Raw genomic sequence first — 21,296 nt, forward strand, 5'->3', positions numbered from 1 at the left:
TAGTAGAGATGGGGTTTCACCATGTTGACCAGGATGGTCTCGATCTCTTGACCTCGTGATCCACCCGCCTCGGCCTCCCAAAGTGCTGGGATTACAGGTGTGAGCCACCTCACGTGGCCCAAGTAACCATTTATAAACAAATAACAGTAAACAAAATGTGGTAGAACATACAAAGGAATATTATTCAGCCTTAAAAGGGAAGGCAATTCTGACACATACTAAAAAATGGATAAACCCTGAGGACTTTATGCTAAATTAAGTAAGCCAGTCACAAAAAGATAAACACTGTATGGTTCCACTTTAGTGGGTGATTTTCGGGGACTGACGGGACAGGGGATTATAAAGTTTTCATTAATGGATATAGAGTTTCAGTTTTGTAAGATGAAACGAGTTACAGATTGGTTGCACAATAATGTAAACGTACTTAACACTAGTGAATTAACTGTACACTTAGAAATGGGGAGTCTAGGCTGAGCATGATGATGACAAGAGCAAACCACCACCTCAAAAAAAAAAAAAAATGGGGAGTCTAGCTCTGTCTCCCAGGCTGGAGTGCACTGGCGGGATCTCAGCTCGCTGCAACCTCCATCTCCCAAGTTCATGTGATTCTCCTGTCTCAGCCTCTGGAGTAGTAGTCATCAAGCCTGGCTAGTTTTTATATTTTCAGTAGAGACAGTGTTTTGCCATGTTGGCCAGGCTGGTCTTGAACTCCTAACCTCAGGTGATCTGCCTGCCTGAGCCCCTCAAAGTGCTTGAATTACAGGTGTGAGCCAACGCACCAGCTGGTTTTTATATTATCTGTATTTTGCAATTAAAAAAAAATTAAAATTAAAAATAAATTTTTGTTTTTGGTTTGTTTTTTCACAATTAAAATTTTTTCAAATGTTGAACTTTGTTTTAAAAATCAGTTATTTGTAAAACAGTTTGACAGTTTGAGTCCCTGAATCCTGTTTTAAGTCATTACTATGGTCTAGTGTAATCTTCATTCCAGAGATACTTTAGCCCTACTCAAGTGTAACCTTTCTTTTTTTTTGAGACAGGGTCTCAAACTGTTGCCCAGTCTGAAGTGCAGTGGCACCATCTTGGGTTCACAACCCACTTACTTCTTTGGTCATGGCATATAAATGATGTCTTTTAAACCTCAACACAAAGTTTATGGAAGCCTTTTCTGATTAACTTTTCATCATTTCAGCATTCAGCTATGTGTAGAAATATTACTGTACAGGCCAGGCATGGTGGCTCACGCCTGTAATCTCAACACTTTCAGAGGCTGACGTGGGCAGATCACTTGAGGTCAGGAGTTCGAGACCAGTCTGTTCAACATTGTGAAATCCCATCTCTATTAAAAATATAAAAATTAGCTGAGCATGGTGGCACGTGCCTGTAGTCTCAGCTACAAGAGAAGCTAAGGCAGGAGAACTGCGTGAACCCGGGAGGCAGAAGTTGCAGTGAGCCAAGATTGCAACACTGCACTCTAGCCTGCAAAACAAGTGCAAGACTCCATCAAAATAAATAAATAAATAAATAAAATTACTATACAATAAATAGGATATTGTATTGTTGCTCTCAAGATAAACTGATCTTAACATAAGTTCCCTGGTTTTAGGGAATGTCTCTTACAGTCTTTAGGCTTAATATAGTAGTTGAATTTGGCAGCCTGAATATATTAGTTGCTCAGTAATAAAATTTTAAAACAACCACCTCTCTCATCAATGTAACAATGTTTGTAAACCAGCTATAAAGAGATGAAATGATTTTATGAAACACTATTGGAGGGCTTTATGTTTTCTAGAATGTGAAAATTACCATGGATTTGTGTCCTAATTATAAAAATCTTCAGAGTTACATCAAATCCCTGAGAAATGAGCGGACAGACATAAATATCTTAAAAACTACAAATATTAGAAAAGGACTTCTAAGAGAGATGTAAACTTTAACAGACTACTTGCAAGCACTCATTATAGAAATCAAAATAGTTATCCTCATATCCTAAAGTCCTAATAAGATATTAAAAACCTCCAGAAAAGGCTTAGATTTTACTTATCAATAATAATTCTGTACTATGGGCTCCTAATATGCATAATAATGACTACAGCTTTTAGTAAACTCACATTATTTAGTATATTATCCCTTTGGATTTATCTCGAAATAGAGAATTTAGTTCAAGGATGGGCCTTGAGGCATCTTATCCAAAATATAAATTACATTTTGTTTTTACAGTTGTTTATACACCTCAGTTTACTAAACATGGTTTGTAGAGATATGGTATTCCTTTGACTACACCTAGAAGGTTAGGGCATGATTCTGGTTTACACCTTTAAATTGCAAAATAAACGCTGTCATTTCCTGTGTTGCTGCAATATGTGAGAAAGATAGGTCAATCAAAATTGTGAATATACTGATTTTAAAAGCACAGGTTTATATTTAATTGCAATTCTCCAGAGTATTTCTATTTGGTTCTACAATGAAACTGGGAACACTACCAACCTATGACAAATTTTGCTTTTTTTCTGGGTCTGATAAGCAATATAAATCTGTAGGAGAGGCAGAGAATTAGTAAGAGCTTGTGGTCAGGAACTCCTTCTTTTTCTTGTTCCTTCCAAAGCCAAAACTGAAAGAAGAAACTATCCTTGTCTGTGATAGGTTTATTTCTATTTCCCCATACATTGTTAAGGTCACCTTTTGGGCGTTCCAACTTTATGCATGGAAATCTGATGTGGTCTTCTGTTCTACTAGAGACCTAAATTCTGTCTTTTGTCTCTTGCACCTGGATGTGTTCCAATTGCCAGGCTCCCAGCCACCAGAGATCAAGCAGATGTCAAGCAGCTCTAATGCTCTTTATCTCTGTTGAATCAAACTTTCTGAAGTTTCTGGTTTCCTATTTAGTTACTTCTAAGTTCAATCACACTATAAGAAATGTTGTCCATGTATTTTTAGGTTTTAGATAACAAAGTGTCTGTTTGCTCTGCACATCTAATCTACCACATTGCTGGAAATAAACAGCTCTAATTTATCTCAATGCCACCTGAATTTTAAGTCTCCTTTCCCTCTTTCAAGCTCCCAACTTTCACTCTCTCAGACTATTTTTTCTTATTTTTCCAATCATTTGACATGTTCTGATCAAATTCTTCTTGACCTCTTTGTGACATGTAATGTTGACTAATCTGTTCCACTCTGAAGTCTCTCTTTTTTAGGCTTCTGTGATATATATGCTTTGATGTTTCATATTTACGTCTCACTCACTAAACATCTTTTCTTCCACTTCCGTCCAAAATGCCCAAGTTTCTTAGGTCTCCGTCCCTGTCACCTCACTTAACACGTTCTCCCTGGGTGATCTCTTTTACTGCCAATTCAAGTTCATATATATACTAGTAGATCTTTATTTCTATCACAGACCTCTCTCAAAGTATAAACCACTGCTTCCAACAGTCTATTCAATATCTTTACCTAAATAGGGCAAAGACAGGTCAAATTTAATAAATCCCAATCTGAAGCCATAATCTACTCTGTCTGCATGCATTTGTCACACTCCATTCTTCATATTGTAATGTTGCAGCATTTTTCTAATAATATTATTACTAATAAATATTTGCTATCCACTCCCCACCACCAAAAGGATTACACTTTCTAGTCCCATTGGCACAAGACTTAACCACGTTACTTGGTTTGGCACTGAAACATGAGAGGTAACATTTCATGCAGAAATTTTAATCGCCAGTTAGTGCTTTACTATGGCTCTTTCCCTCTGCCAGAAGACAAGCAACATTCCAGATATAGGCTCTCTGTTAGCTGGGGTCCTAGAGGGAAGGCAACATGGAGTGGACTCTTGATGGTCACACAGGATGAACAAAAAATAAGCCTTTGTTGTTTTAAGCCACTGAGATTTGGGGATCATTTTTTAACACTGTAAGACCTATCCTATTCTTACTGATAGAGTATATCAAATAATTTATCTTCTTTGTCAGAAATTGTTCAGTAGCTTTCAATTGCATGTACAATGAAGTCCCAACTCCTTTGAATGAAAAAGCATGCCATATGTGATATAGTCCCCATTATTACTTTTACAACCTCCTTTTCCAACCACCATCATCACTGCTTTTAGACATTAGTCATATCCAACAATGTGTGATTCTTCAAGAACAATATGCTATTTCATGATTTTGTGCCTTTCTTCAAAAGTGCCATTGTTACTATACTCAATACACTTTACCCTTTATGTTGTCCCACTTGTCTACTTAAGTAAATTCAATATATAGTAGAGTGTGTGTGACTTATTCAGTGACATCTTCTTTAGTCATTTGAAGTAGTTAGTGCTTGAGTTTCCCTGTGTCATAGCACTTTGTACACTGCTCTGTTACATAATTTAATACACTGCTTTTCAGTGAATATGTCTGAACTGAGGCCAGTAACCTCATCTTATTCATGTTTGTCTTTCCAGTGCTCACTAATCACACACAGCAACCCTCAATAGAAATCTAATTCAATGAACAGAATAGTCTCATCGCAAAAGAAACATTATGAATGTAGATATTCTTTCTTTTGCTTACAAAAGTAAAATATTTTGGTGATTTTCATCAATGATATGTCCCTTATCAAAATCTCATTCATTTGTTCAGAGGTTGATGAACTTTTTCTGTAAAAGGGCAGAGAGTAAATATTTTAGGATTTTGAGGACACACATAATGCCTGCCTTGTATTATTATTTGTCTTCCCCCCCCCCCAAGCTTTTAAAAACATAAATATCATTCTTAGCTTGAGGGCTACACAAAAACAGGTCTTGGATTGCATTTGGCCCACAGGCTGCTTCCTTACCCTGGTCTAGGTAGACATCAGAGAAATTAAGTCATTTATGTTAGAGCATAAAAGTCTCTCCAAGGTAGCATAAAAACAAAGCACCAAGAGAGACACAACTATCACTGTTGCCAAAGGGACAACTGGACTAACAAAGAGCTTCTAAAGATAATTTCCTTAAGTTTTTACAACTTCCAACTGTGTTTAAGGCTCTACATCACTAGCTCTCAACTACATTTAAAACCTCATATTAAAAAACTGTCTTTGGCTGGGCACAGTTCCTCACCCTTGTAATCCCAGCACTTTGGGAGCCCAAGGCAGGCGAATCACCTGAGGTCAGGAGTTCGAGACCAGCCTGGCCAACATGGTGAAACTCCGTCTCTACTAAAAATACAAAAAACTTAGCCAGGCGTGGTGGCACGTGCCTCTAATCCCAGTTGCCTGGAAGGCTGAGGCAAGAGAATCACTTGAACCGGGAGTCAGAGTTTGCAGTGAGCCAAGATTACTCCACTGCACTCCAGCCTGGGCAATAGAGTGGAACTCCATCTCAAAAACAAATAAAAACCATCTTTAGTCCAACCACACTGGCTTACTTATTTATTTACTGATTGATTGGTTGATTGAGACAGAGTCTTGCTCTGTCGCCCAGCTGGAGTGCAGTGGCACAATCTCGGCTCACTGTAACCTCCGCCACCCAGGGTCAAGTAATTCTCCTGCCTCAGCCTCCCGAGTAGCTGGGACTACGGGCACCCGCCATCACACCCAGCTAATTTTTTGTATTTTAGTAGAGATGGATTTCACCAGGTTGGCCAGAATGGTCTCAATCTCCTGACCTTGTGATCCTCCCACCTCGACCTCCCAAAGTGTTGGGATTACAGGTGTGAGCCACCGCGCCTGGCCTATTTTCTTGAACACTCTTAACTTTCTTTAATATATTCTTCTTTATCAGGAATTAACCTATCACTCTCCATCTCTCCCAATAAAATTAATAAATTAAAAAAAAAATTATTTCTTACTCTTCAACCGTCAGGTAAAGGCAAAAGACAGGTATAAATCATCCTCTTTTTGTTGTTGTTGTTGGTAAACACACAAACTGTCAGTAAAAAGAAAACTGGAAGCATACCCTACATGTCTGTATTAATTATAAAAATATACTGTATTAACGGGTTGTAAATATATAAATATTAGCAATTAATAAGTTTAAAAATAACAATTAATAGAGGTTCTCCTTACAACCTCTTAATTATTTTGCATATCCCTAGAGATTCATGAATGCTACCTTGGAAATTACTAGTTTACTAAATTATTATTTTTTTAGACAGAGTCTCACTCTGTTTCCAGGCTGGAGTGCAGTACAGCGATCTCCACTCACTGCAACCTCCACCTCCCAGGTTCAAGAGATTCTCCTGCCTCAGCCTCCCAAGTAGGTGGAATTACAGGCACATGCCACCATGCCTAATTTTTGTATTTTTAGTGTAGATGGGGTTTCACCATGTTGAACAGGCTAGTCTCGAACTCCTGACCTCGGGTGATCCACCTGCTTCAGCCTCCCAAAGTGCTGAAATTATAAGCATAATCCACCCATGCCCAGCTTTAAGCAGTTTTACGTATATCTAAATCTTTATTAAATAGCTACAATCCACATTCCCCTATTATGCCCAACACATACTTTTACTTCAATTCAACTTGGTAAAGGTACTATATTGTTTCAATGTGCATTACTGATTCTTACATACCAAGTCACTGTTTCAACTCCTCTGAATTAAAAAAAAAAAAAAACCATACCACATATGATACAGTTCCCATTATTTTTTCTACAACATTACATTTTAACTCCTTACTCAAAAATAACAAATGGGAAATTATCTTGAAAATCTGGTAAAAGAAATAGCACTAGCCTGTTGAAGAAGTACTCTCAGATGAAGACCTTTTCCGGGTAGGGCTACAATTTGTGCTCTCTGATGGTCGCTGGGAGGGTTTATCAGAGGTTGGCTGGGAACCTGGACAAACAGAAAAAGATAGAAATCACAGAAAAATTCAGTTCTAAAAATAATGCCAAACCATCCTTTGTTAGAACTTGTTACAGTTTAGTTGCTGCCACTGTTATCCCCTGTAATAATATGACTTGTACGCTAACATAGGAGGAAAATAAGCAGAGGACAAACCACACTATATGCTGTTGTCACAATTTCACAGGTTTTTTTTTTTCTTTGAGACAGTCTTGCTCTGTCGCCAGGCTGGAGCATGATCTCAGCTCATTGCAACCTCCGCCTTACAGGTTCAAGCAATTCTCCTGCCTCAGTCTCCTGAGTAGCTGGGAGTAGCTGGGACTAGAAGCTCACACCACCATGCCCGGATAATTTTTTGTATTTTAGTAGAGATGGGGTATCACCATGTTGGGCAGGATGGTCTTGACTCCTGACCTCGTGATCTGCCTGCCTCAGCCTCCCCAAGTGCTGAGATTACAGGCATGAGCCACTGTGCCTGGCCTCACAGGTCTATATATATAATTTATCCTGTTATATTATCAGAGAAAAAAATAGTTTTTACTTAAAAAAAATAATTTTTTTTTTTTTTTTTTAAATAATAGAGATGAGGTTTCACCATGTTGGCCAGGATGGTCTCGATCTCTTGACCTCATGATTCGCCCTTCTCGGCCTCCTAAAGTGCTGGGATAACAGGTATGAGCCACCGCGTCCGGCCAAAAAAAATAGTTTTAATGAGAGAATAAACAATATATGATTTAGTTTTCACATGTTACTAGCATAAAACATTATTTAAATATTGATAAAAATTACTAACAATATTTTAACCAAATCTATTCTGGATTACTGATTAAAATTCATCATATAAACTGACAAAATTTACAATGCAATTTATTTTAAAAAGTTGATGTCAGAAAAGCAGGTCCAACTTGACCATGTCATTCAAGAGAATCAGAGATTAAAAGTAAAGGATCAGGCTGGGTGCAGTGGCTCATGCCTGTAATCCCAGCACTTTGGGAAGCCGAGGTGGGTGGATCACCTGAGGTCAGGATTTCAGGACCAGCCTGGCAAACATGATGAAACCCCATCTCTACAAAAATACAAAAGTTAGCCAGGCATGATGGTGGGTGCTTGCAATCCCAGCTACTCAGGAGGCTGAGGTGGAAGAATCACTTGAACCTGGGAGGCAGAGGTTGCAGTGAGCAGAGATCATGCCATTGCACTCTAGCCTAGGCAACAGAGCAAGACACTGTCTCAAAAAGAAAGTAAAGGCTCAAACCTTAAACCCACACATCCTAACCAATTCGCGGAAATAATTTTCACATTCTATGTTTATCTTCCCTTAGCAAATTCTAGAACTGGTAATTTAATCCATGAAACAGAAAACAGAGTTAAGTCTCTTTTAAAGAAAAGCTATACACTTAAGGATCCCTTGCTATATAAAGCTCATGAAGACAAAGAAACTCAATGTCCTTTCAAAAAGTTTCATGGTTTTAGCAAAACCCCAAATCTATACAGCATAATTTAATACATTTCCTGCTCAAAAGAGATGTTGTTCATATAAGATTATTTTCCTGAATAAATAACCTGATTATTATTTTTATATCGAATTCCTTTTACTTTCTTCTTCCTGTTGGCTTGTGAAGAATGGATTCCTTTTTTCTTTTCTTTTTTTTCCGTCCCACTGGATTCCTTATAATCTAAAATGCCAGCTAGTAAGAGTAGGTAATGAATGTCTACCTCATATTTGTGAAAAACTAGTAGTACTCTTATGCTCACTTATAGGAAAAAATTACAAATAAAAAAACTTACGTGTAACTGGAGCCACAAAAGGTACAAGAAGTCAAAAAGTTGAAGATTTTAAAGATCTACCCCTAAAGGAAAGTTAACTACTAAAAGAAGATGTGATTAATTCACTGAAGGACAACTTAAGGTCAGAAGAACTGAATGGAACCAAGTTTGCTGTTTCATTTTCTCTAAGAGAAATAGTAGACCATGAGCCTTGCTCTAATTAAATGGTATCTTAAATCACATTACTGTAAATAGTCTTCTAGTAGGCTATGGGAAGCTCTGCTCAGGTAAGATGTAAGACTATATGCTGCCATTCAAGAGTAACAGGTTAGATTTTTTTAGGAAATTAATGATAGTACATCCTACTTCTGAAACACAGTGATGATTGATATAGACCTATTCAAGAAGCAACACTCTTTACTATGGAATCCTAAAAACAGATACAAGAGGGATTTTTAAATCTGACAGTATAATAAATCCCCGAGTGTGGTTCAGATCAGAGAATTCCACTAAATAATTGAATATCACAATGAAACATCTTAAGAAATAAAAGTCCAGGCAACAGTGAAGACGTAACTTTAAGTATTAATACTGCAAACTTCATACACTGGACAAATACATATTTCCTACCCAAGACAGAAGACAACAGTGGCCAAGAAGCTTGAGGTAATAGTCAACTCTCTTTATCACCATTCCTGATCATGGATTAAGTACTAAGAAAAGAAGGGATTTGAGAGCATGTTTTTTTTGTGGTGGGAGATGGACTTTCTCTGGGTCCCCAAGGCTGAAGTACAGTAGTGCAATCTCAGCATACTACCTCTGCCTTCTGGGTTCATGTGATTTTCCCGCCCCAGCCTCCTTAGTAGCTGGGATTAGAGGCATGGGCCACTATGCACAGCTAATTTTTGTATTTTTAGTACAGATGGGGGTTCCACCATGTTGGCCAGACTGGTCTTGAACCCCTTATCTCAAGTGATACGCCTGCCTCAGCCTCCCAACGTGTTGGCATTACAGGTGTGAGCCACTTTGTCTGGCCCTGAGAATACTTTCTATAAAGTGATTTCTCTCAGTCATAAAATAACATTTATTAAGTGAGTATTGTTTATATACCTGGTACTATGCTAGATATTGTGAAGCTGGGGGAAGAAATATACAAAGAGTAATAGTCTCTGCCCCCAAGGAGCTTATTAATCATTGTGTATATCATCATGCATTTTATTTTAGGTGGCACTTGTGCCATCCATTCTTGAGCTCCAACTTAAGTTCTCAGGCTATTTGGTAATGTTTCCTGAATTTCTTGGTCATCTTCCAGAAAGTCTTGATGAATGCTTCAACAATTCCTTTGATCATCAGGATATCCTAAGAATCACCCTGCCTGGCCTCACCCACCTCAGGGTAAAAAGAGGGTACAGGCAATTTCTTCAAAGCTCCTTCTTTTGGTGGCATCTGGAGCTTCATAGGAGGCAGTGGGAGGCAGAATGGGGGTCAGATCCCTGGAGATCATTATTGACAGCATTGTACAGCAATTCCTGAGAAACTGAAACAATTGAGAGATTGGCTTAGCTTATTTAGCTTCTGAGCCATTTTTCATTTCCTGAAAGCTAGCAGCCTATTCCTAGGATTTAATAGGAGATTTGATTAAACCTCATTCAGGAAGGTTCTCATTTTTCATTTTTAAAAGTTTGTTTGAATTCCCTGTTCATACAACATAGAAATATTCTTAACAGTATTCCATATTTTAAAAGAATAAAGTTGTATCCCTGAGATATAGATCTCTATAGCTTGGTAATCATCAGCTCTAGCAACTTATTTCATTTAAAAACAGTGTGCACAGATGCAGTAAGAAGATGAGGATGCCTGTAAAAACATTACTTAATGACATAAAGCAACCAAGGTTAAGACTGGTAAGTGATGCTATCACTTATGTACAAGAAATAGCAACCAGTTAAAGATGCTCGAAGTATGTTAAAATCAGCCTAACGGTAGGAATCATATGAAATCTGCAAACGTTAGCTGTAACACTGCCAGAAACATACTGTTTTATAAGTGCCAATTTGCAGTTAGGCTTCCAAGAAGAACCAGATAATGCTCAGAGAACTAGTATGTCCACTTCAACAGAGACCAATATATATTTATGTGTCCAAATCTAAAACATAATGCAAAGTTGAGTGTGATATGGTGTTCAGAACATGGACTATGGAGCATTCTGGGTTTGACTCCTGGCTCTGGTACAAATTAAACTAGAGGGAATCTACAGAAGTAAATGTGCCTGGAGTTTGGTTTAATAAAGCTAAGTCACAGCATTATTGTGAGTCCCAAAATGAGATAATACAAAAATAACTTTATAAAATTTAAAATGTTTTATAAATATTAGTGACTATTATATATAAATTGACTCCTTAAGTTTATCATGGAATTTTTAGATAGGCAGGTGCGGGGGCTCATGCCTGTAATCCCAGAACTTTGCTAGGCGGATGTGGCTGGGTTGCTTGACTTCAGAAGTTTGAGACCAGCCTGGGCAGCATGGCAAAACTCAGTCTCTACAAAAAAAAATACAAAAGTTAGCTGGGCATGGTGGCGCATGCCTGTTGTCCCAGTTACTTGGGAGGCTAATGTGGGAAGATCACTTGAGCCTAGGAGGTAAAGCCTTTAGTGAGCTGTGATTGTACCTGCACTCCATCCTGGGCAACAGTGAGACCCTTGCCTCAAAATAATAATAATAGTAATAATAGTAATAATAATAATAATAAACAGAAGAAGAGCAGTGAGTTATACCCAGTAGGGAGCTAGAACTAGCCTATAACATCAAGCATTTACCTTAAACGTAGAGTGAATCCAATTAAGTACTACTACTCATATAGGCACTTCCAGGGCCGATAGGCACTTGCAGGGTAGCAAAAAGTTACTCTGAATCTTCTAATCCACCAACTCTTTGCCACAGCTTTTCCAGAGTATGACCAAGAGATGAGTCAGAACCAGAAGATGTCTGGCTTTCTGCTTACAAGGAAAAAGTAGTTTTCTGCTTCCCCTACTTAGCTCTTTTTGTTGCTGTCTCTATCATGTGATAAACGTTTGCTCATGTCTCAAGAGTGGCCATTTTAGATTTGCCTGGAAGGATGTGTGGAGGCTCCCCACTCCACAAAGAACAAGAGGTTTATATGAATTCTAGTTCAATAAAATCTGGCACTTCCTCAAAGCATATACACAAAGAACACAATTTTAGATATCAAAGAGTTCCCATCATTTTTCATTTCAAAAGACTATAAAGCAGGATAAGTACTTCAGAAGTGAATAAAGACTACAAATAGGAATTTCTCAGTTCACAATATTACTGGGTAAACGACTAGTGTGTGTCTCATCACTCAGATGATGACAGTTTCAGAAATAGGTTTAGAAATTCTACACACATTAAACGCAGGAAGTAGAAATTACAGGCAAGCTGCAAAAAATATATATATCTAAATAAAATTGGATTTCAGGAGAAATTTAAGTTGAATAAGGGAAATATTTTTTCTTCAGCTGGAAATAAAGGCCCTCATCTAAACAAGGCAGACTATTGGTAAGAAAAAACACAGAAAGAGAGAATATCATAAACTGGAATAATACAAACGGAATTAAGAATTAAAACCAAACTTGCAAATGTGAAGGAACCTTGGAAGTGGTTTTAATTATAGACTCTCTGGATATTATTTGGCCAGTATTTGATGAACTTATAAAGACAGTATTCAGAGAAACATTTTTGTCAGTTTAAACAAAAGGGGAAAGGTAGTACTTTTACGCAAAACCTTAAGATGAAATCAGGGATACAAATTGTCAGAAAGTTGAAAAGAAAAAAAAGAACACAACTGGATCATAAAGAAATAAGATTATGAAAATCTTTATAATAAACACAAAATGAGCAGAAACCAAGAATCTATTCTCAAATTGACTTTCCAAAAAAATCTTGATTGACATTTCCATTGCAGGAACTAAAACAAATCAAAGATAAAAAAAAAAGAAATGCTACTTTTACAGATGCCTGGGTGTGAAAACAGAGTAAAACAGGCAAAGATATCAGAATAGAGAAAATTCCCACTGATAATGTGTCTATAGTGGTGGAGGCATCCCAAAGAATCATGGGAATGAAGATTCAACTAAGTACTAATTGAAGCCCTGAGCATCCTAGCCTAGAAAAACAAGGAATTTCCCTAGTGCCAAATACAAATCAGCAAAAAATATAGTGAATTAAATCAATAGTTGGTTGGACAAAACATATATTTATCTTAAGTTCACTATTAAAGCTGTTATAACTTAATGTAGCATGAATTTTGGTCACACTCTGTTTGAAGATCAACACTAAAAACACAAGTAACGAAGAAATCATTTATATGAGTGGAATATGTGATGTCTGCAATGCCAGAAATATCTTTGGGTGAATTATGGAAAAATAGATTAAGTATGCAAGTCTGGAAGAATGCTATGTAGTCAGTTCTAATGTATTATTGATTTTAAAATAATATGTTTTAAAAGTTTTCTAACATTAAAATTGTTCCTTCCCACCAAAATTAAATCATGTTACGAAAGTTTAGTTTTAAAAAAGATTCTTTGTCTTTCATTATTCATAAGTCAAAGCTATTTGGGAATGTGCGTTAAACAATGACTGAACAAAAATTGGTTGTAATAAAAATGGCTATCATAGTAAAAGAATACGAACATAATATACCAAATTATTCAAGAACTTCTGATCAAGTTTGAGCTCCCAGATTCAAGTTCTGATTCCTTTGGTATACTTCACAGTACATAGCCGCTTTGGAACCTTCTTGTGAAGGAGCTGAATGCTAAGATAAATGCTAGGTCTACAATAAAAACAGCTGTTTTCAATTGTGGGAAATACATTCACAGAAAGCAATACATTTTATCTGACACGCCACTAGATGCACTATAAGAGAGCATGACTCAGAGCCTGTGCTGGCGATTTTGAAGCTAAAAAGTCTGTTTTTCTCTCTCTAATTACGCTATTTTTCATAATGCCCAAATCACATCATTCACTGAAATGGAATTCTTCTGGAAATTCCCATAAGCTGTACTAACCACATCCACAATCAATTTTCCCCTTTCATCTCTATATGTTCACACTTCATTTATAGACAGACCTTTTTTCTATGTTTTAAATTTCTTTTTAAAATTGATACATAATAATAGTATATATTTATGGGGTACATGTGATATTTTGTTACATGCATAGAATGTATAAGCATCAAGTCAGACATAAACAAAAACAAACAAACAAAAAAAGGATCAAGTCAGAGTATTTCCGTATCCATCACCTTGCATATTTATGATTCCTATGTGTCAGGAACATTTCAAGTCCTCTCATCTAGCAATTTTTGAAATACAAAATATAGTACTGTCACCTATAGTAACCCCACCGTGCTATTGAACATTTGAACTTATTCCTTCTAACAGTTGCATGGGTCTGTCTTATACACAGCACTAGGGAAATTGCTTGAAATTAGTATATTCTGAACAATGCTTATACCCTTCAGTTAAAGAGAAAACAAAACTCAGTATTCTTTGCTCCAACCTATACGCTTTTACAGTGAATATTCTTTTTCCAAAAATATATACATATATATTTAACCCTCACTTATTCTTTGAGGACAAAATATTCATCATCACCGAATGCATCAAAGAATATATATAACTTATATGCAGTAAATCATTTACAATAATGTCCCATTGTTTGCTTATTCTATGACTTGAAAGCTATAAATGCTAAATGAAAATACTCTATTCTACTGCTCTGCCAGTTTTAGAATTCAGGTGCTAAGTCCTGCCATGTGTAGCCAGCCATGAGTCATATATGCTGAAAAATAGGGATGGAATAACTGGCATTCCAGGTCAGAAACTCTTGCTCCTAAGGCCCATTTCATGTCTACTTAACATACATACATAAATTAAATAGAATCACTATCAGGACTGATAACCAGGAAACCTGGCCTTATTTAAGTGTACAATTTTACTATAATTTCACTTACATCAAGCTGACTTTATAGCTGTTAGCCTATAACAGTACAGAACAGTATATGTTAGAAAAATAAGCTAACTACCACATGTACCTAATTTATAAAAACGATTCGAATTGTTATTCCTTTTAAGGCTTCATAAGATTTAGTTTTACAGTGAATATACTAGTTTACTTTAAAAATGCTCAAAGTGATAAGTCAGTTTGATTCCCCATTTTTGAAACAAGAAAGGTTAAATATCTTGCTAGAGGCTACACATGCTAGTGTCTCTAATCCGATTTCATTTATTTTTCCTGAAATTTATCTCAACATGATTTATCAAATATGCCTGTTTTACCCCCAACCAACACTTACGATGAATCCACTCAATACAAATAGTAAATAATCTTTATTTTTTCCTTCAACAATTATCAGTTTGAGATATGATTTACTTAACAATTTGTATTCTGCTTTATTAAAAAAACCTCTTTATTCTGGAATAATTTTAGGTTTACATGAAAGTTACAAAGATAGTACCAAAAATTCTCATATATCCTTTACCCAATATCCCCCAATGTTAACATCTTACATAACTACGGTACATTTGTCACAACCAAGAAATCGACATTGGAATAATACTATTAACAAAATTCCAGACTTTGTTTAGATTTCGCCAATTTTTTTCCACTCATGTCCTTCCAGTGTCAGTCTGGGCTATCACATTGTATTTAGTTATGTCTCCTTAGTCTTCTCTGTTTTGTGGTTTCTCAGACTTTCCTTGTTTTTTCAGGTGATAACATGATACTTTTTAGCACTGGTCAGGTATTTGTAGAATGTCCTTTATTACTTTTTATTTATTTTTTCTGGTTAGACTTAACACATTCTATCAGAGAGTACGTGATATCACCATGCCTTATCATTGGTGAAGTTAACCTTGAACTTGGTTAAGGTGCTGTCTGTCAGGCCTTTACACTGTAAAGTTACTGTTTTTCCCTCTTCATACTCTGTTCTTTTAAGTCAGTCAGTCCAGCCCATATTCAAGAAGAGGGAAATTAAGTTCTACCTCCTGAAAGGGGTGATCTGCGTAGGTTCTTTGAAATTTTTCTGTAAGAAAACTTTGCTCCTTTCCTGCCAAGTCTTTGTTTAGTCAATCATTTATTTATATCAACATGGATTCCTAGATATTGACTTTATTTTTTAATTATAATCCAGTACTCTCATATTTATTTTGTTGCTCAAACTGTCTCAGCTTTGACCACTGGGAGACATTTCAGGATAATAATACCCTGAAGGTGATCAACAATATTATAATACCTATTATACAGTAGGTGGTTTTTGGAACATTTTAACATGATACCAAATGTAAAATGAATCTATCTTCAATTTATATATGGAAAAACATCAACTGAAGATTGAGAAGATCAATTAAAAATCCCATGTAGTTATGCATTTCTTAAACCTTTATACTTCAAAAAGCAACCTGACATCACAGATTGAGAAAATTTAATTACATCTTCAACAGAATGCTATAGAATAACAGAATGTCATTATAAGGAAAAAGCAAATAATAAACCAGTCAGAAGTGCTACAAAAGAAAACACTGAAGAAAAAAAAGCAAATTGTAAAGGTATAAGAATTTTAATTGTTTGCATTTCCTAACTTCCATTCCTCAGCCTCCAGAAATCTAGCATTTGCCACTATACAAATAATGGCTTTCAGACACAAGACAACCTAACTGCCAAAGCCAATTATCTACTTTCAGTACTTACCTAACCAATCTCACATAACACTTGACACTCTTGAGTATAAACTCACTTAAAAAACCCACCATATTCGCCATAAATACTGTCATTCCTTCTCATAGCCTTAATAATCATGTATCTAAAATTATCTTTAGGTTTGACCTCTGTTTTGATAAACCCACTGTATTCACCATAAATACTATTCAACATAAATACTGTCATCCCTTCTCACAGCCTTAATAATCACATATCTATAATTATCTTCAGGTTTGACGTCTCCTTTGCACTACAGATCCATCTGTCCCACAAAACAGGCTTGAAATCCAAATCTATTATCTATTTCCAACCTTAGCCTTTTGCACACCCCATTTCACTTAATCATATCATCGCTACCTTGGATCAGAACCTCCTAATATTTTGTGGGAGCAGTTTCCAAACTGATCTACCTGCTCTCCTTTTTCTTTTTTTCTTTTTTTTTAGAGATGGGGTTTCACTGTGTTGGCCAGGCTGGTCTCGAACTCCTGACCTCAAGTGATCCACCCGCCTCGGCCTCCCAAAGTGCTGGGATTACAGGTGTGAGCCACCGTGCCCAGCCACCTGATCTCCTTTTTCTAATCCATCTATCACATTGCTGTCAATGTAATCTCAACAAATTATTTCCCATCTTAAAACCCTTAACTTCTCATTCCTTATAAACTCCACACTCTTGAGAGTCTAATATAAACAGGGCTTTATGATCTGCCTATCTTTCCAGTTCCATCTCTTAGGTCCCATATCAAACCATTAATCTTTTTTTTCTTTTTTCTTTTTTTTTTGAGACGGAGTTTCGCTCTTGATACCCAGGCTGGAGTGCAATGGCACGATCTCGGCTCACCGCAACCTCTGCCTCCTGGGTTCAGGCAATTCTCCTGCCTCAGCCTCCTGAGTAGCTGGGATTACAGGCACGCGCTACCATGCCCAGCTAATTTTTTGTAGTTTTAGTAGAGACGGGGTTTCACCGTGTTGACCAGGATGGTCTCGATCTCTTGACCTCGTGATCTACCCGCCTCGGCCTCCCAAAGTGCTGGGATTACAGGCTTGAGCGACCGCGCCCGGCCCCAAACCATTAATCTTAACTAAGCACAGCAACACATCCCCAAGCCCTTGCAAAGCTGATTTCTACGTAAGAAACAGTTATCACATCTTATTCTTTGCATGCTAAATTCAAAACTCCTTCCTGCTTCCCAAGCCCTTTCAAGTGAGTCCCTCACTTCTCTACTCCCCGAAATGCCTTGTGAATATGTCAATATTAAGAACTGTCACTATTGGTATACATGTCTAAACTATAAATTGACTTTAAGGCAGAAAATTTCTTTTTCTTTCTTTTTTTTTTTTCTGAGACAGAGTGTTGCTCTGTCACCCAGGCTGGAGTGCAGTGGCTCGATCTTGGCTCACTACAACCTCTGCCTCCAGGGTTCAAGTGACTCTTGTGCCTCGGCCTCCTGAGTAGGTAGGACTACAGACACGTGCCACCACGCCTGGCTAATTTTTGTATTTTTACTAGAGGCAGGGTTTCATCATGTTGGGATAGGTTGATCTTGAACTACTGACTTCAAATGACCCACCCACCTCGGCCTCCTAAAGTGCTGGAATTACAGCATGTTCCTTCACCTGGCACACAATAGGCACAAAATAATTGTTTACTAAAAGAACAGCTACCATCATAAGAGAATACTTAAAAACAAAAATCAAATACGTAAGATACTTCTAAACAAAACCAGTTCTGACTTTCAAAGTGATCAAAACAAAAGATATATGAGCCTGAACTAATATTTTTATCTAGTATTTTGCTTAACTAAAAATTTTTCCTCCATTGGTTTTTATTAAGACAGCTAAACCTATTTTCACATCTACCTGAAAAAAGTATATTAAGTTTCTGTTAGAAAATCAAGTCACATGTCCATCTACTTATCAAGAGTAATTGTGAAGAAGATGGAGAGATTCCAAGATAGAAATCAATTAACAAAAGAATTTAGACTTACAATATAATAAAGAATATAGCTGGTCTTTGTCCCTGGTTCCTAGCACAGAGCTTCAAAAACCTTTGTAATGGGATGGGCTTGGTGGCTCATGCCTGTAATCCCAGCACTTTGGGAGGCCAAGGCAGGCGATCATGTGGTCGGGAGTTCAAGACCATCCTGATCAACATGGTGAAACCTCGTCTCTACTATAAATACAAAAATTAGCTAGACATGTTGGCAGGCGCCTGAAATCCCAGCTACTCAGGAGGCTGAGGCAGGATAATTGTTTGAACCTCGGAGGCGGAGGTTGCAGTGAGCCAAGATCACGCCACTGCACTCCAGCCTGAGTGACAGAGCAAGACTGCATCTCAAAAAAAAAAAAAGAATGTCTTTGTTATGGCAGCGAGATGACTTCTGAGGTAACTTCAAAAGGGAGGCTGGTGACTAGAAAGACCAAACCACATAACTAGAGGTCTGAAACTTTGGGTCACCCCAACCTCCTGGGAGTGGAGGAGCACTAAAGATTAAGTTCAAAAACATGGTCAATGACTTCATCAATCATGACCACATAACAGAGCCCCAATAAAATCTCTGGACACTGAGGTTAAGCGGAGCTTCTGGGTTTGAACACAGTGATGTGCTGGGAGGGTAATGTACCCAGATTCTATAAGGGGAAGGGTATGGAAGTCTGTGGATCCTTCTTGCACCAAATGCTGTTCTATCTATGTATCTCTTCAATTAGTTGTTCTTGATCTCTTTCCTTTGTAACAAAACTGTACCCATACTATAGTGCTTTCACAAGTTCTGTGAGTTCTTTTAACAAGTGACCAAAACTGAGGAGGTTTTGGAAATGGCAAATTTTTAGCAAGCCAGGCAGAAGTATGGATGTCTTGGGAACACCAAAATTTGTGACTGGCATCTGAAGTGGAGGGTAGTCTCATGATGGACTTTGCTCTTAAAGTGAGGTCTTCACTAGCTTCAGGTAGTCTGTATTCAGAATTGAACTAAATTGTACAACATCCAATTGGTGATAGAGAACTAGTGTCAGAATAGTGACTTCAGAGAGGTCTTAGCGGTTTCTGCAGTTATTTTACAAAGAAAAAAAAAAAGGCCACGTGTGGTGGCTCACGCCTGTAATCCCAGTGCTTTGGGAGGCTGAGGCAGGTGGTTCTCTTAAAGTCAGGAGTTCGAGACTAGTCTGGCCAATATAGTGAAACCCCATCTCTACTAAAAATACTAAAATTAGTCAGGTGCGGTGGTGCACTTTTGCGATTCCAGCTACTTGGGAGGCTGAGGCAGGAGAATTGCTTGAACCCAGAAGGCAGGTTTTGCAGTGAGCCAAGATCACATCACTGAACTAGCCTGGGCAACAGAGAGAGACAAAGAAAGAAAGAAAAGAAAGAAAGAAAGAAAAGAAAGAAAGAAAAGAAAGAAAGAAAGAAAGAAAGAAAGAAAGAAAGAAAGAAGAAAAAGAAGGAAAGAATAAAGGGAGGGAAGGAGGGAAGTTCTTATTTAACACAGATACTTTTGCATATATTAGACTTCCCTGCTATCTTTCTCATTCCCCAAGGACCATGAAACCAGGTTCACATACATCATTTTCACCCCAACTCCTGTAATTGTTCTCTTGGGTAATTTCAATGTCCATGTAGATGATACATTCAATGGCCAGGAGCAGTGGCTCACGCCTGTAATTCCAGCACTTTGGGAGATCAAGATGGGGGGATCATGAGGTTAGGAGTTTGAGAACAGCCTCATCGACATTGTGAAACCCTGTCTCTACTAAAAAAAAAAAAAAAAAAAAAAAAAAAATTGGCCGGATGTGGTGGTGCACGCCTGTAATCCCAGCTACCAGGGAGGCTGAGGCAGGAGAATTGTTTGAACCCAGGAGGCAGAGGTTGCAGTGAGCCAAGATTGTGCCACTGCACACTAGCCTGAGCAACAGAGTGAGACTCCATCTCAAAATAAATAAATAAATAAAAATTTTAAAAAGATGATACATTCAACAACCTGACCTGTAATCTCGTATCACCTTCACCTCAATTTCCTCATCCTTTATAAGCTCCTTCTCATAACTCTTAAATTAGAGATCTCGAATTCAAATGTTCCCTGTTTAAATAGCTGAAGAGGGCCACATACAACACGTAACAGAAAACCGTGAGGATTGTGTCAAACAAAAGAATACAAGCAGCAATGAAAAGGGGCATGCCAATACTGAGCCCCAGCCATTACTATTATCCAGGAAATGTGGACTAATTGTTGCTAAATGTTCTAATATTTCTAAGAGCAGAATTCCACATTTTATGTGAAATTTCTAGATCTTTTAGCTTGAGCAATTTTTAAAAAGTGTAGAGATCATCACAAAGAATCAATGTGGGCCAAAAGCTGACAGTTTTTAACTACTACTTTACTGCAGTTCCTCAGAACTACCCAAGGCTGTTTGTTTTTCACTCCATATTCTCTCTCAAGGAAAATTTATAAAGGTATATAGTACGTTTTGTATCCTATGTGTTTCTGTAGAGTTAAATAGTTCTTGTATCATTGATGAATACAAGAATGATACCAGAATATGGAAGTTGTATTGGTTAACACATGACTTTTAAAGCACATAAATATTTTGCAAACAAACTAGCAGCTGAAGAAGCGTACACTAACACAAACTAAATGAAGAAAGACATAAGCAATGTAGTTCTGTTGAAAATGTACTTTCACCCACAGTCTTCCTCTTGGCTCATAAAAGACTGGCAACAGACTTTTCTGCAAGTGTTTTTATTGTGTGGCTTCTCTCAATGTTTGTACAAAAGAAACAAACAAGCGCAATAAACTAGAACCCCCTATCCCTGGCATTGCTACATTTATCTACCAATGACATCCTTCTGTGCCTATAACTGAGCAGCTTCAACCCTTCTTTATGTCCCCTTCTATCAAGCTATCTTCACCTTTTCCTGGAACACTAATACCCTTATTTATTGTAGTATTTCTATTTTTTTTTTTTTTTTTTTT

At 37.3% G+C, this 21,296-nt stretch overlaps 1 protein-coding gene and 1 long non-coding RNA gene across 3 annotated transcripts in view; both read right to left on the bottom strand.

Annotated features, from left to right (window-relative positions):
* ASH1L (ASH1 like histone lysine methyltransferase) overlaps positions 1-21,296 on the bottom strand; it is a 248,019-nt gene that overhangs the window by 126,162 nt on the left and 100,561 nt on the right. For both annotated transcript variants that reach the window (XM_017519812.2, XM_017519815.2), the window contains one exon: positions 6,690-6,791. In XM_017519812.2, the coding sequence (XP_017375301.1) occupies positions 6,690-6,791 (102 nt within the window). The remainder of the gene's footprint in view (positions 1-6,689; positions 6,792-21,296) is intronic.
* On the bottom strand, positions 11,827-17,172 carry LOC108297163. The gene is made up of 2 exons (XR_001822122.2): positions 16,891-17,172; positions 11,827-16,739 (listed from the first exon to the last, which is right to left on the bottom strand). It is a non-coding gene; the product is annotated as an uncharacterized LOC108297163 (long non-coding RNA).

The sequence above is a fragment of the Cebus imitator genome, unplaced genomic scaffold (assembly GCF_001604975.1).
Source record: "Cebus imitator isolate Cc_AM_T3 unplaced genomic scaffold, Cebus_imitator-1.0 Scaffold776, whole genome shotgun sequence".
In the NCBI taxonomy this organism is placed as follows: Eukaryota; Metazoa; Chordata; class Mammalia; order Primates; family Cebidae; genus Cebus; species Cebus imitator.